The sequence below is a fragment of the Palaemon carinicauda genome, chromosome 19, assembly GCF_036898095.1.
Source record: "Palaemon carinicauda isolate YSFRI2023 chromosome 19, ASM3689809v2, whole genome shotgun sequence".
NCBI classification, from domain to species: domain Eukaryota; kingdom Metazoa; phylum Arthropoda; class Malacostraca; order Decapoda; family Palaemonidae; genus Palaemon; species Palaemon carinicauda.
In genome coordinates this window covers 108,582,401-108,599,299 of record NC_090743.1, presented here as the reverse complement: position 1 = coordinate 108,599,299, position 16,899 = coordinate 108,582,401, and the positions used below count along the sequence as shown (strand labels likewise).

Sequence of the window (16,899 nt, the reverse complement as noted above, 5' to 3'; positions counted from 1 at the left end):
TAGGACTAGACACTGTCATATCATCAACACTCACACTAACTAGTCGTAAGGTCATAATTGGGCATAAAAGTTACTGTATGTTTTACATAAATAAAGATGACTTTCAGAGTTTTATAAGTGACATTAATTTAGATTAAAAAGTTTGGGTTTTCATTAAGTATGCCTTCATTCATTTCACTGTACTTCCATTATCATCATTATTAGGGGTTCTATTATTACAGTACAGTATTTATTTTCTTATGTATCTTGGTTCTCATTATTTTCAGGAGTGACTATGCATAAAGGGTCTCCATGGGTGGCAGAAGGAAACTGGGAAGGCCCTGGAAGTGATGGAGGATCCCAGCAATGGACAGCTCCGCATCAAATTACTTCTCCTGTCGGACCTCAACCTGCCGGGGGGCTTCCTTATGCAGATGGCACACCTCAGTGGACGGCACCACTGGGTGTTGGTCCATCCCCTCCGGTTGGACCTCCGCCCCCAATAGGACATACGCCTCCTATAGGACCCCCCATTACAGCCCCTCCTCCTTTAGGTCCCCCTCCGCCAACACCTTCTGGACCTCCACCACTGCCACCTTGTCCTCCACCTCATCCTTTCAGTCACTCCATGTCTGGGGCCAGTGTTGGTGCAAGGCAGCCCTCAGGGTTTCATGGTCAGCAGCCCTATCCATCCCCGGCAGATTTCTACTCCTCTGCTTCTGTAAATCAAAACGTGCATCAATACGATTCTCACCATAGTCTTCCATCTATGCCTGTGGCACATGGTCCTTCTCCAAGAGTATCTGGCCATGCCCCGGATGCTCCTCACTATATGGGTATTGAGAGTATGGGCCATGCTCATACTTGCTATACTTACCCTCCTCCTCAAATGGGTCCTCCCTATAGTTCTGGATGCTATGGGGATGGTGCATATGCTTGGCCAACGCATTCCACCTACACATCAGAGTTCTCTCAAAATGGTTCTGTTAACGTTGACTCCTGGAGTAGTGAAAGTAAAGAAGGGTGGGACAGTAATGAATGGGGGAACACAGGGCAGTGGGAGTCTAAACACAGACCTCATTCAAAGGAAGCTGTTCCCAAGTCCTCCAGTGAAAGGTCTCGAGAATCTCCTAGACAAAATTACAGAGAGGATGATCGTGGAAGAGAGGATCATAATTCATCTGCAAACAGTCGAGAAAACAGTAATTATTCTTCCAGGTAAGTTAATTTTTCTACAAATTGATGCAATTATATTAGAAAATTGCTAATGTTTAATACTTATATTTGAAAATAACTGTTCAATTTGTTCCGTAATTGGAATATAAACCTACGCTATTTATTTTGGGGTATTACTTTCGGCGAAGCTGAAATGACGAGCCATTAAAACTTCGCGAGGGTTAACTACCCATACCGCTAGTTTGCTCGGGTAGGGGGTTAGCTTGCTACCGTTCCCACACACACTTGTGATTTAGCTCACTTTGCTTTTGGCTCGGATGGTGTACGGTCGTTGCCGTACCTTATCCTTCGCCATTATTATTGGACTGCCATTAATTCTTTTGTGCTTTCTCTTTGTGTTAGTGTGTGTGTGTTGACTTCTGCGACCATACGTACCGGCCCTGGACTCGGTGGCCAGCCCTGCGGAACCTTCATGTTGGCCGTGGAAACTGATCACCACACCCTTTGTCCCGCCTGCAGAGGTCAACAGTGTGATAGTGGTAATCAGTGTATTGAGTGTCGGGAGTGGTCTGCATCCCAGTGGGAGAGGTTTGGGCGACGACGGAATAAGTCCAAGTGGGATATTTCTCCTTCGAAGGTTCTTTCGAAGGGGAAAAAACCCAAGGCCGCCTCTTCCGTCTCCTGACCTTCCTCCGAAGCTCCTACATTGCCTTACCACGCACCAATGCTGTCTGACATACCAGTGCTCTCCTGCACACTTGCGCTCACAGATCCAGCTCTTGCTAATGCACCAGCGCTCGATAATGCGCCAGGGCTCACCTGCACACTCGTGCAGTGGACATGAGCAGGTTCTCCAGGCAAAGGGACATCGCATCGACAGGTCACTATCGCCTCGTTCCCTTCCCAGCAAACACCTTTCAGAGCGACCACTAGAGAAAGGGGAACGGGCCTCCATAGAAGGGTTCAGGAAATTCAAAACTGCCTTCCTCTAAGGTGGACCCACCTACAGCTAAGACTTTCTCTTTAAGGACTTATAAGTCTACAGAGACAGCTTGTCGCTCTAGGGATGTCCGGGACCCACCCCGAGAAGAGCTCTCGGAGATGGAAGAAGGAGACTTTGCTGCAAGTCCAACGTCGTAAGGAGAGCAGAAAGTGTCAGAACATGCATTCTGGCAGGTTTTGACTCTCGTAGGGTTTTCAATGGGTTTACTGACCCAGAGATACCCCCACGAGAGGGCAAAGACTTGGTCTTAGACCGTATCTTAGGCACCCAGAAACCCTCAAAGACCAGTGCAGCTTTGCCCTGGTCTCAGGGGCTGAAAAATGCCTGGGCTAAGATTGCCCTACAGCTCTCTGAACATGCCTTCTTCCAATGTTCCGGCTCTACCAACAAGCTTCTCCCACCTCCTTGTGTTCAACAGGGGAGGTATTTTGAAATTTTGGACGATCCTCATCCAGCTCCTCCTGTCCATCACTCCTCGGAAGAGCTCACCAAGGGAGTGTCTCTAGATAGACTCTCCAACTGACAGGTCTCTTTCTCAGCAACGGAGATCCTTAACCAGGAGAAGGTCACGAAGTACACCATGCAGGCTTCTGCGTGCCTTGCTGTCTGGTTAGGGACCTTGGGAATCCAAGGAAAGTACCTGGAAAGCAATGGAGACTTTCCTGCTCTCAGGCACTCGCATGATCGAGTTCCTCGCCCACCAAGTTTCAAACTTGTGGGTGAATACCATCCTGGAACATCAGGACCCAGTGTCTGAGAGATTCCACCAACAAGTCCCAAATAGCGAGATGGCTAGGCGCAGGTATTCCTCTCTAGAGGGAACCCATTTATTCGAGCCTAAGGATGTGGAACATGCTGCTGAGAGATGGAGGAAGTCCCTTTAGGACTCCCTCCTCCATAGGGCTTTAACATCTTGGCCCTATAAACCACCAGCTCCTCAGCAGTCCCGTCCAGCCAAGACCATGACGAACAAGACAGCAGCAATGACCATGGTGTCTAAGAAGCCCTTTCATGCCAAGGACAGATAAGGCACAAAGTCCTCCAGGGGAGGAAAATAGCCTAGAGGGAATGGGCGAGGCTGCAAACGCTAGGATAGGCACTTCCTCTGCTTGCACACTAGTAGGGGGATGCCTATAAGGTTGGTTGGACAGGTTGAAGCAACTCGGGGCCAAACCCTGGACAACCTCTGTGATTTGTGTAGAGTTTTGTGTCCTGTTCATAACATCTCTCCATCCCCTGACCAGGAATCCAGTGTCAATAGACTCCTTTGCGATGGAATCAGCAAAGGAGCTGGCCTTTCGGGCAGAAGTCCAGACCCTGTTGAAGAAGGGAGCTCTCCAAGAGGTCCTTGACTTCCCCAGGCTTCTTCAGTCGATTCTTTCTTGTGAAAAAGGCGTCTGGAGGCTGGAGACCCGTCATCGACCTCTCAGCTCTGAACAAGTTTGTCAAACAAACTCCGTTCAGCATGGAGACGGCAGACACGGTCAGACTAGCGGTAAGACCACTAGAATTTATGTGCACACTGGACCTAAAGAACGTGTAATTCTAGATCCCAATCCATCCGTCTTCAAGGAAGTACTTTAAGACTCACCCTAGACAACAGGAAATACCAGCTCAAGGTGGTGTGCTTCAGTCTTTTCACAGCACCTCAAGTCTTCACCAGAGTGTTCACCCTAGTATCTATCATCTTGGGCATACAGGATTGGCACCCGTCTCCTCCGTTATCTGGACGACTGGCTAATCCTAGCAGACTCGATGTCGACCCTTCTTCAACATCGAGACAAACTTCTAAGGTTTTCCCAAGATCTGAGGATCATAGTAAATCTCGAAGTCCTCCCTACTTCTACGCAGAGACTGGTATACCTAGACATGATAATGGACACCAATCTCCACAAAGCCTTCCCATCAGACGACAAAATAGCAAAGTTGAGAAAGGTCGCGAGACCCTTTCTCAGACGAGAACTTTCAGCCCAGACGTGGTTACGTCTCCATGGTCACCTTTAATCTCTGGCCCGTCTAGTTCCCAACAGTCGCCTCAGGATGAGATCTCTCCAGTGGCAACTCAAGTCCCAGTGGAATCAGGCTTTTGATTCCCCAGACATTCAGATCCCTCATAGGATCAGCGGAACAGACGGATCTCGAATGGTGGGTGGCAAATGAAAACCTACGAAAGGGAGTGGATCTTCTCGTCCTCTCCCAGATTTGATGCTGTTCTCAGACGCTTTAAAAAAATGGTGGGTGCCCCACGTGCTGCACCAGACGACCTCAGGCCTCTGGTCAGAGTCAGAAGAGTACCTCCACATAAATCTCCTAGAAATGAAGGCCATCTTTCTGGCCCTTCAACAGTTCCTGGCGTGCTACTCAGTGGTGGTGATGAGCGACAAAATCACAGTACAGTAATACCTTGAGATACGAACGTCCCAACATACGAGAAAATTGAGATACGAGGAGAGTTCAGCAAATTTTTGTCCTGAGATACGAGAGAAAATTTGAGATATGAGGTAGTTCCTTAGGCGGCCGCCAGGTGGCCGAGTGTGCGAGAGGCTGCTCACCAGGACAGCATCGCTTGGTCTTTCCTGTCGGATCTCCGTCGCGTAAAGTTATTTCCGAGCATCGGCTTTAGTTTTTGCCTTTTTTACGTGTTTTTGCTTTAATCAGTGCATAATTAATTAATAAGCAGTGGATCCAAAGCAAGCGAGTGCAAACAAGGGTAGTGAAAAGAAAAAGCATATGATGACAATGGAGATTAAGCATGAAATAATCGAAAAACATGAGAGTGGCATAAGAGTGACTGAGCTGGCACGCCAATATGAGAGGATTACATTGACTATATGTACCATCCTCAAGCAGAAGGATTCTATAAAGAGCACCAAGCCTTCCAAAGGAGTAACCATCCTTTCCAAGCTGCTTAGTGATATTCACGACAAGATGGAGAGGCTTCTTTTAATCTGGATTTAGGAGAAACAGTTGGCGGGAGATAGCATGACTGAGACGATCATATGTGAGAAGGCCAGCAGAATCTATGATGACTTGAAAGGGAAGCAAGCAGCCGAGAGAGGGGAGACTTCGACGCCAGCGGAAACCCTCAAAGTCAGTTGTGGCTGGCTGGATAATTTAAAAAAACAGACTGGGATACATTTGGTTGTGAGGCATGTGGAAGCGGCAAGTTCCGACTCGAAAGCCGTGGCGGACTTCGTCACAACCTTTGCCTCGGTTATCGCCCGACACGGTTTCATCCCCCAACAAGTCTTCAACTGTAATGAAACTGGCCTTTTTGGGAAGAAAATCCCCAGGGGGACTCTCATTGACGATGCATGGCAGGGTGTCTTACAAGACGAACTCTTAATTCAGTGTGGAAGAAATTGTGGCCAGCTTCCGTCGCTGAGAGGGAGTTTGAAGGGTTCGATACGACAGACCCTGATGACCCCGAACCTGTTGTGGTGGATGAAATCGTATCTCTTGGAAAGTCAATGGGGCTGGAGGTAGACGAGGCAGACGTGAATGACCTTGTCGAGGAGCATTCGGAAGAGCTCACGACAGCAATTGATAGAGCTCCAGGAGATGCAACATTCGGAGGTGTTGCAGGAGCTCAGTAGCGTGGAGGAGGTGGAAGACGAGGGCCGCCTTTCTACGGCAGAAATCAAAGACATGTTAGCGAAGTGGCAGGAGTTTTCTATTTTTATGGAAAAGACGCACCCGGACAAGTTGGCGAGTGGTCGTGTGTTAGCCTATTGTGATGACACTTGCGTGCGTCATTTTCGCAACGTTTTTGAAGGGAGACAAAAGCGAACATCCCTAGATAGGTTCCTTTTAAAAAGGCTGTCAATAAGTGCAGGTGATAGCAAGGCAAAAAGAGCTAAGCCATAAGAAGAAGAAAAGTAAAAAGTGAAAATGAAAACAAAATTAGAATTAAGTTAAGTGTAACGTAAGATTAACATTTTATTTTTAAGTGTGTGTACAGTAAGCTAATTTTATTTAAGTTGAATTTAAAGCTAAGGTTATGTTACGTAGTGTTACAAAAGTGTTGCGTACCGAACGTGTTGCTGTCAAGTCTCTCTCTCCTCCCCGTCCTCTCTCCCTCCTCCTCCTCCTCCGCTAAGACCACCGTTAGCTGCTACCGTCTGTCTCGAAGATAAGAACTCCATAATAATGTTACATTTCATTGAGCATCATAACCAGTTCATAGCAATTTGTTATTTTGTCAGTGTAGAATGTTGATTACAACACTTAAAAACATGTTTTTTCACTGTAATATACTGTTTTTAGGGTACAACAATTAAAAACATGTTTTTCCATTGTAATATACTGTTTTTAGGGGTTTTTTTAGAGGGTGGGAACGGATTAATTTTTTTTAGTTATTTTATATGGGAAAAATTCATCTGTGATACTAGCAAATTGATATACGAGCTCGGTCCCGGAACGGTTTAAACTCTTATCTCAAGATATTACTGTAGTGGCTTACATCAACAAGTAAAGAGTTACTTTTTCCCAGCCCCTATCCCATGTAGCAGTAGAGATAATGAGATGGGCCGAGATTTACTCGATACCACGATCGGCACGCTTCATTCCGGGCAAGGGGAATGTGCTCGCTGACAACCTGAGCAGAGCATCTCAGATAGTGAGTACTGAGTAGTCTTTGGATCATCTAGTAGCCAACAAAGTCCTGACTTTGTGGGGTTCTCCGACAGTGGATCTCTTCGCAACGGCCCTGAACTTCAGGCTCCCATTGTAGTGCTCCTCAGTCCCAGACCCCAAGGCTTTCTGGCAAGATGCATTCCAACAACGGTGGGACAACATCGACGATTACGCCTTTCCCCCCTTCTGTCTGATGAGGAGGATACACACAAAAGCCAGATCATCGGTCTACCTCTCAGTGACCCTCAGCTCCGCCATGGCATCACACGGAATGGTTTCCGAACCTTCTGCAGCTCCTGACTAAGTCTGCAAGAGAACTCCCTCCACAACATGATTTACTCAAACAGCGACATGCCAATGTATTTCACAAAGCCCTAGCTTCGCTACGACTTCACGCCTGGAGACTATCCAGCATCTCCTCTCTGAGAGAGGATTTTTGCAACAAGTTGCAAGCAGGATGTCTGGATACTTGCGAAAGTCATGAGCAGCATTCTACCAGGCAAAGTGGAAGGTCTTCTATGGTTGGTGTCGTGGAAGGGGTATCTCTCCTCTCGATGCCTGGGCAATAGCAGAGTTCCTCGTATATTTGCGGGAAGAAATGCGCCTGTCAGTCTCGTCGGTAAAAGGCTATCACTCAGTCTTAAGCCTTGCCTTTAGACTGAATGGAATGAACGTTTCTTCATCGCTAGAACTTTCCTTAATCGTACGGAGTTATGAACTTACCTGTCCTCAGTCTGAAGTGAGACCTCTCCCATGGAACGTGGTTCGAGTTCTCAGGTCTCTGAAGAGACCTCTCCCATGGAACGTGGTTCGAGTTCTCAGGTCTCTGAAGAGACCTTCTTATGAACCATTACTCCAGGCAACAGTTCCTGCTAGCTTTGGCTTTGGCCAAGCCAGTCAGTGAACCTCATGGTCTCTCATACGACATCGCCCATTCAAGGGATTAGGGAGAGGTAACGTTCAGCTTCGACTGTGAGTTTATTGCTAAAACTCAGAACCCATGAGTAGCGGATCCTCGATTCGACTCCTTCTGGATTTCGAGTCTTCATTCTGTAACGGATGATCCTAATCATCTCTTACTCTGCTCAGAGAGGAGTTTGAGGCTGTATCTTAAGAGAAAAGCTGCAGCCCCTCCTCGTGTGCCTGCTCTCTTCATCAGCACAGGAAGGACCAAGAGGAGGGTCACACAATTTCGGCATGGATTCGTAAGGTCATAGATCATGCGCTGTATCCAGACCCTCTTCCTTCACGTCGCCCCAGAGCTCAGGATGTCAGGGGCGTAGCTTCGTCCCTGGCATTCAAGAGGAACTACTATGCGACGCAGGTTCTTTAGGCTGGGGTGTGGAAACGACAAACTACTTTCACAGCCCACTACATGCAAGACGTGACCTGCAGGAGGCTCTATACGTTTTTTATCGGCCCTGTGGTGGCTGCACAACAGCTGGTATATTACCTCAAGCTCCTTAATAGACAAGTAGCAGAAGGTTGAGGACACTGTTATCTGGTTTTAGTCTGCGTGAATGAAAAGGTTTGACTGGTTCTTATTCTTTTATTCATCCTCCCCTCTCTTGGGGAAAACAGCATCCTGGGTTCTCTGCATATTCTGACCTCAAACCACTGCAGGTAAACCATGCTTCCTTGTGTACCTAGTATTTAGCTAATACTGTTGCATCCCCATACCCTGGCGAGGTGGTATTGGGAAAGTCTTGGTTTCAGCAGTTTTTTCTTACAAAAAGACTCTGAATAACTTTACCTGGACAGTCACACTTCTAAATATCTCAACACACAGCTTGCGTAGGGTAGCAAGGTTCTAGCGAGGCGCAGGGACTCCTCATTTTGAGTATTAACATACTGAGATAAGGAGCCCCCTGGTAAAACCAAACACCAGATTTGCAGGGACGTCCACCCATCCTAATGGGTGAGTCACCCCTAAATAGATAGCTTAGGTTTGTATTCCAGTTACGGAACAAATGACATTCGTAGATAATTTGTATTTTTCCTAACGATACAAATCTTAGCTATTTATACAAACTTGCCTACCAGCCCTTTCCCCCTTGAAGTCCTACCTCTAAGCAAAGTGAGCTAAATCACTTGTGTGTGAGTGGAAGCAGTTGCAAGCTCCCCCCTCCCCCCCCCTACTCCCGCTAACTAGCGGTATGGGTAGTTAAGCCTTGCTGAAATTTAGTGGCTCGTTATTTCAGCTTTGCCGAAAGTTATACTGCTAAATAAATAGCTAAGGTTTGTATTGTCAGGAAAAATACCAATTATCTACGAATTTGTCATATATGCATACTTTTACAGTAATTGTTATATGAATTCTTTTACTTTGGGAATTAGACACCTTTTCTATGAGATGATAATGTAATGTGGTAAGAGTTTGTTAGTGACAACACAGCTACCCAGTTAGTAGATATTGTGGGGTTTTATAAATTTCAAACATTTTATTATGCATAATACCCACTAAAATATTTATGATCCAGAAGTTGAGTAACTATCTAAACTAGCAGTTCAAGGGAATAAGGGAAAAGTGTCATTTTTACAGTTCATGTGATATTGTTTCAACTGTGAAAGTAACGTGGTACCATATAGTATTATATAGTATACTAGAATTTCACATTTACTTGAACTACTGTATATATTCAGAGGTGCTGGTACACTTTGAATAATATGAATTGTCAAAAAAATTATAGGTCTGTTACATGGTTGAGCGCCAAGTTTAGCTCTATGATAAGTGTTAAAAATATTACATTTTTTGCCGGTTGGTTGCTTAAGAGTAGCGGGTAATTACAAAAGGATACCTGTGTTATTTAATGTTTTTAGTGGACATATTGAATATAAAGATACTATCTGACTGTCTCTGCAAAGGAAGATAACTATTCAACGTTTGTTGTTCAATGATTCGTGAAACATTTAAAAAGCTAATTTGTTCTTACACGAATACAAATCATTATCCTTATGCCTGTTGGTTGGCAGGTAGGCCCCACCCACCCAGACAGTACTGGCGTACTTCTTGTCATCCTCATTGGGCTACAGTATTTAATATTTTTTCTTTCTTTTCAAATTGAATAAATGCTCTGGCAGACGAGTCACATTTAAGGGATATTAACAGAAGAGGTGAGACTGTTCTCTATATTACCTGTTGGTCTAACACATACTGTACATGTTCTTGTAAGGCAGCATGTCTGTTGCTGTGTTATCCCTCATGTGAACTAATGAGTTGGTTTTCCTTAGACTTCGTTGGTGCTATGTCAGAGAACCGGTGTGTTGTTGACCGAGTGTAAAGGGAAGGGCACCACCCTTTCATTTTCCTTCAGTGTCTTCCAAAACTTCAGAAAGGTTCTATGGACATACCACCTGGTTGTGTAGTTGTGGCTCTGTCCCTGCTAGATTGTTGTCATTAGCCTTCAGGACTATTGTAGAAAATGAATTCAAGTTCCCCCCTCTTTCTTGCCTCGTTTCTAAAGGCAAATGATTCACGCATTACGTTCCAGGTGTCCTCCAGTGTACAAATTCCATTCCCAAAGCTTCCACCTATGCAAGATCCACATATAGTGTCCACATGCATGCAAGGTGTCCACTCGTATCAGCTTGTACTGTATTGACTTCTACTTGATGATGATCTTCCACCTCTAGAGCTTTATGAACATGATTATCCAGGCAAATGATTATCCACAAGCCTGTCATCTTCGTGCATGGTATTCCATGCGTACAAACTTGACAAACAAGATGGTCTATGCATATGATCATTCACACGCACAATCTTCATAAACATGAACATTTAAGTACACAATCTGTGCCGTGACTTAGATCAGCGTTTTGCAACCCTTTTTTTGCTGCGACCCACAGCAAGAACCACAGTTTATATCGCAACCCATAATACTTAAATGTAATAAGACAAACTCTGTTCACTAGGTTCATTTATTTAGCATCGACAATTTATATGCATATTTTTTTATGATCTGCTCATTGCTTTATTTATTAGTATGAATAAAATATAACCTCTAGAAAAACAAATATGAAGGAAATTCCGACACAAAGGTAAAGTACGTAATATTTAAAAGAGAACACTTATAGGATAGATGTGCTTGTTTATTCATAGACAGCTGTTTCTAATTGGGAACGCATGAAGACTATGCTACATGTATATCAGGTGCAGTGTTGGGCCTATTTCTGTCTTGGTCTTTGAGTTAATGTGGAAAATCCCAGTTCACAAAAATAGGTAGTTGTGAAAGGTAATAGTAATAGAATAGCGTTTTTACTCAGTAATGGAAATTCCCCTTTGTTCTTAACCCAAAATGAGTACAAATTTAATTTCTCAAAATCATTTTTAAGTGTAAAGGAACAATTAAGATGCGGCAATTCTGCTTCCTCTTCAGGTAACAAGTCTAACTCAATTATTGATTCAAGACTTTAGAAACTAAATGGATGTTTTATCCAAAGACTTTTCTAGAATGTTCAAATTTCACTTCAGGAAAATAGTTATTAAAGCTCTGAGATAGGAAAGTGAGATGTGACAAAATCTTGAGTTATAATTCTGCTCATATGTTGTTGTTGACATTCTCAGCAATGTGTTGTAACAGTGTAGGAAACATATAATCGGTAGGATGATCATCTTCAAGTCTTCCTTGCCATACTCAACATTTTCTGAAAACCTTTGATATATTCAATATGTTGAAATATGTTGCCGCTTTTTCCTTGAAGTTTCATGTTTAAATAATTAAAAAGGCCAAAAACACAAGGTAAGTAAACTGGTTTGGTAATCCATATGTCATTTTCAAAAGTAGAGACAAAGGATTATTTCTTTCTACCAAAAACATATGAAGCTCAGTTCTAAGTTCGTACACCCTGGTAAGTACCTTGCCTCGTGACAACCAACGAACTTCTATGTGATACAGATTCAAATATTCTCCTGGAAAAGAAGGGAAAAGAGAGAAAGAAATAAGAGATATTTCAGGAAACATTAATTTTTCATCATCATCTCTTCCTCCTCCTACGACTTTCTCTCGCATGTTTTTAATTTCCTGTCTTTTTTTTTTTTTTGTCACAACCCATTAAATTTTTCGCGCAACCCACTGAAGGGTCGGGAACCACGGTTTGAAAAACGCTGACCTAGATCCTCCCATGCTATGGAACTGGATCAGGACATGTGATATTTCCACGTCTCGAGAGTTTCCCAGATGCCAAGGTCTTCCAACTCTTTTTCGCGATAAGGTATGAACGCATACTTCAGATCGAATCTCGGCACTAATACTAACATTAAGAAGCCACATTGAGCTCGCACGGTATATGGCAAGGATTCTGCCCAACCAAGTACAAGCACTTGATCGGTAACGGACTAGCTGGTGAGTATCCTAAGTTAAGGAAGAATTCTTTGAGGAAATGTTGAGTGGATGGTGGCATCGAAGAAGTCTAGGAAGACTGATTGATAGGAGTACGTATACTTGACTCATACCATTTCTCTCCCTTTGCACTGAAAATGATCCTGCTCTGAGAAGGGATCCTAATACTTTCTTGTTTTTCAATTGTGTTGAAATGTTCTGGGAACGTGCCCACCCCCAAGTACATGTATTGGTGTGCGGTACAGGTACTAATGCCTCTGCTACCTGTGCTTGGTTTCCACAAGAATGAACACATGTGCTGCTGGCAGGAATAAAGGGCTCTTCCATTTCTTCCCCTTTCTGGATGCTCTCTTTCTCTCTTTAGGAGAGTGAAAAGCGGTGTTTGACGAGAACCTTCTAGTTCCAGGTTAGGTTTATACCAGAAACTATCTCCCTGGGAAGAAGTATTGGAATTTCATGCTCCTGCCATTACCAACCACTCTTTGACACCAGGGATGAAGGAGCCATCCTTCTTTCACATCCTAGCGGAGGAATTGGACTTTCTCCAATGTCCGTTGATTCAGCGGTTACAGCGCCAACATCAGAGAAGAAGTCTGAAACAGGGCCACATCATTCTTGGGCCTGGAATTTGCTGCCATAGAAGGTGCTTCCAGGATCAGTCTAATCAGCTGTAGGTTGTATCACTGGTTGGGAACAGTCCCCAGAATTTGACATTCCCGAAATGTACGAATCATTCAGATTTGGCTTCATAGGCAGAAGGCAAGGACCTTACTAACTCTGCAGCCAGTTTGTTACCAGTGAGGCTTTGGGACCTGAAGAAAAAGAAGAAGAGGGCATTCAGTCTTCCAGACAGTTATCCAGGTCTTTACAGCCAACTTTTGCCATTGCAAAGTTGACCCGGACTCGAGGACTGACCTTCTTCCTATTCTTTGACTCTTCAAAATGAAGAAGGCAAACACTGTATGTTCTACCATCAGGAAGAAGACTTCTCAGTGAACCTGAAGGATACTTGTATTTAGATACCCATCTTTTGCTGCAATGGGAACCACCTCTTCTTCCTCGCTTTAGATCAAACCTGGAACTCTGAACTTTACCACTCTCAAACGTTCACACTCGCCTTTTCCAGTACTACCCGCTTGAACTAGATTTGCTTCTTGGGATGCAGATTATCCTTGCTTACTCCTTTCTGTGATCTCTAATACAGCGTCTTTAAAATTGGAATTTAATGAAAGATTGAAAGAAGCAAATCAGACAATGGCTAGGTTAAGTAAAATCTGGAAGTCAAATTTCCTGAAATATAAAAATGAGTCTGTTTTTCAGTTTAGTGAGATCGATGTTACTTTATGGACATGACACAATACGTGATATGGCAATGAAACGATATCCAACAGATTTCGTAAATTTGAGAACAAAGCCCTCAGAAGAATATTGCAAGTTGAATAGCCGGAGTGGATTAGAAATGAAACTATAGGAGAGATTACTCAAGTGCCAACGTAGATGGAGATGGTTTGGGCATGCTCTTTGCATTCCCCAAGAGAGATTAGTACACCATACTTTTAACTGGGCTCCACAAGGCTCTAGAAGAATTGGAAGACCCAGGCCTACATGGCTGAGGACTATGAAGCATTAAGTAGGAGATGATGAATAGAGAATTGTTGATTTAAAAGCTCAAGATCAGAGACACGTGGCAAAATCTAACCAAGGCCCTAGGTTTGTTAGTATGGGAACAAATGACAAATTCAGAGATAATTTGTATTTCACCCTAACTAAAACAAACCTGGAGCTATTTATACAAATTGGCCCGCCATCACCTGTCCCCCAGTAACTCCTGCCTGCAAGCAAGAAGTGACGTGGTTTACTGTAGTGGTTAGGTAGGGTTGCCACCTCGCACTTAAATTCTAATGGGTGCCTTCCAGCTACGCTAGAAGTAATATCCAAATAAATAGCGGAAGGTTTGTTAGTATGGGAAAAATACAAATTATATCCAAATTTGACATTTTTCTGTTAGCCCTAGCCTCTGCTAAGAGACTCGGTGAGCTACACGGTCTGTCCTCTGACATCGCCCATTCAAGGTAATGGGGGCAAGTGACAACTCAACTTCGTCCCTGAGTTTATTGCAAACACTCAAAATCTGGCTGTATTGGATCCTAGATTCCGGCCCTTCTGAATTGAGAGTCTTCGTACTGTAACAATGACCCAGATCAACTGTTATTATCCCCTGTTAGGGCACTGAGGAAATACCTCAAAAGGAATCTTTGAGGTCGGCCACAGATCAGTACTGTAGACTGTTTGTCAGTAGAGGCAGAGTCAAGAGGAGAGTTACAAAGAACTCAATCTCTTCCTGGATCAGGAAGGGGATCAAGTGAGCCCTCTAAGTGGACGTGACCCCTCTTGACTGTAGACCTAGATCTAATGATGTCATGAGTGTTAGCATGTTCGTAGCATTAAAAAAGAACTTAAATGTTACGCAGGTATTACAGGTGGGCGTGTGGAAATGTCGAACTATGTTCAAACCCCCCCCCCCCCCCCCCCATGTACAAGATGTAACCCGCAGGAGCGTTAACACCTTCTCTGTAGGTCCTGTGGTGGCTGCACAAAATGTGATCAATAACACCTCAGCTCCTTCATAGAACAAGTAGCAGTCAGTTGAGGGCAGATGTTACTCGGTTATAAGTCTAGTATGAATGTGCGTATGACTAGCCTTTTTGTCTTTCATTCTACCCTCTCTTGGGGCTCAAGCAATCCAAGGAACTCTGCAAGCTGACCTCTGACTGCTGGTGGGTATTATTGTCCCTTATGTAACCTAATGTATGCACGTATATTTGTCCCCTATCTCCCAGCGAGGTAGGAGTCAGGCAATGTCCAGGTTAAAGGAGCTGAGCTGTAAATTGTCTTACCTAGCCGAGTCACAGTGCTTAGTTTCACACCTTTGCACAATTGCTCAGGCCTTTGAGAGTTAGCAAGGTGATAGGGTGTGCTCTTCCACAGCTCGTGCGAAGCACAAGAGTAGCGTCCCGGATCGTTGACCAGCAAGTTGGTCTTTTACTTCCACCCACCTAAATGCAAGTCTCCATAGTAAAGAGCTGAAAGGTTTGTATTTGGTGCTGGAACAAATGACATTTGGAAATGATTTGTATTTTTCCTAACCATACAAACTGGAAGCTCTTTACATATACTGGCCCGCCATCACCTACCCCCAGGAAGTTGTGCCTGCTATTGCAAAGTGGCTTGTGTTAGCTGCTGCACATAAGAGCACCGTGGTTGGTGTACCCCCCCCCCCCCTAACTAGCAGAGGGCCGTAGCATCTCGCTAAAAGTTTTATGACTAGTTTCAGCTATCACTGAAATATATTTCCATAGTAAAGAGCTTTAGAGATGTATGGTTAGGAAAAATACAAATTATTTCCATATCTGTCGTTTTTGCATTGTCAAAATCCCTTTTTAAAGTAGCTTGTATTTTTTCTAACAATACAAACCTTAGTTCTTTAAGTTAAACTGTCTGCCTCAACCATCCTGCAAGTCCTAGGTTAAAGGTCAAAGTGAAAATTGCTCCACCAGCCACCTAACAAGTAAGTATGGTTACCCTATTAGAAGTGTAAACGGCTGGTTTCAGCTTCCCTGAAGTCCTCTTTAATGGAATCAGGTTTGTATAATTGGGAAAAATACAAATTACTTAAAAAATGAATGTGATTTTTTTTACTTATATTTGAACACATGTAAGTTTAGAAACTTGTTACTTAGAAATTCACGTACCATACCTATTTACAGTTTTATTGTTTTTGTTTTCTCCTCAGTTCAAAGATTGAAGGTGGGGATATGAAATTTATTTAGACTTATTTTGAGGATGATTGGTAAACTATTGTCAGTTATGAGAAGGATTGTCACATAGTTTATGTGAGACTGTTAGTTTGTAAGAGTTATTGAATGAATTTTATATATACACGTACAGTAATGCTTATTTGATTATAGCAAATTGCCATTCATCATGCCAGGTACAAAAGTGATCGCGGAAGCCGAGAATCCTCGTACAATGATGATCGTTATAATCACCGTGAAAGATACTCGGGTGGGAATGACAGGTGGCACCGTGGTCGTAGTGATGATAGGATGAGGAGATCACACTCGAGGAGTTCCCCGGCTCCTCCATCCAGAAGAGGTTTCTCCAGCAAACGTCTGTCTCCTCACAGAAGGAGAGAAGGGGAAGCAAGTGATAGGTACACTTTTTTTTATGGCTATTGGTTTAGTTAGCTAGGTTTCTTAAACTTATAGATCTATTTTGGAACTAAGGAGGTTATGTTTCTATAAAATGAAATAAAGTTTTTCCAAGCTCCAGATTCTGAGGATTTTTTTTACTATTGATTTGCAGCTCCCTGAAGCAGATGGCAGAAGGTTAGGTTATGATCCAACAAAACTAGTTAATGATATATTGTTAAATTTTTTGCTATTCATGAATAGATTAAAAACAATGTTATTTTCATTGTAAGTATATACATAATTTATACATAACTGTAATCTGTCAGGGTTCATATATTCTCATTAAAATATATGTTCTTTGGAATTTATATTTTTCAATATTAAACTTACCCGATAATCATGTAGCTGTCAACTCCGTTGCCCGACAGAATTCTATGGAGGGATACGCCAGCTATCACAATACTAGAAGGGGGTGTATTTACCAGCGCCACCTGTGGCCAGGTACTCAAGTACTTCTTGTTGACACCTCCTCAATTATTCCTCTGTCGTGCTTCCGGCAAGACGTTCTGGGATA

The 16,899-nt window shown here is 43.6% G+C and overlaps 1 protein-coding gene across 2 annotated transcripts in view; it reads left to right on the top strand.

Moving 5' to 3' along the window:
* Window positions 1–16,899, top strand: part of LOC137658710 (ribonuclease 3-like) — a 211,943-nt gene that overhangs the window by 33,977 nt on the left and 161,067 nt on the right. For both annotated transcript variants that reach the window (XM_068393706.1, XM_068393705.1), the window contains exons 2-3: window positions 267–1,197; window positions 16,124–16,345. In XM_068393706.1, coding sequence (XP_068249807.1) covers window positions 275–1,197; window positions 16,124–16,345 — 1,145 coding nt within the window. In that variant the 5' untranslated portion in view covers window positions 267–274. The remainder of the gene's footprint in view (window positions 1–266; window positions 1,198–16,123; window positions 16,346–16,899) is intronic.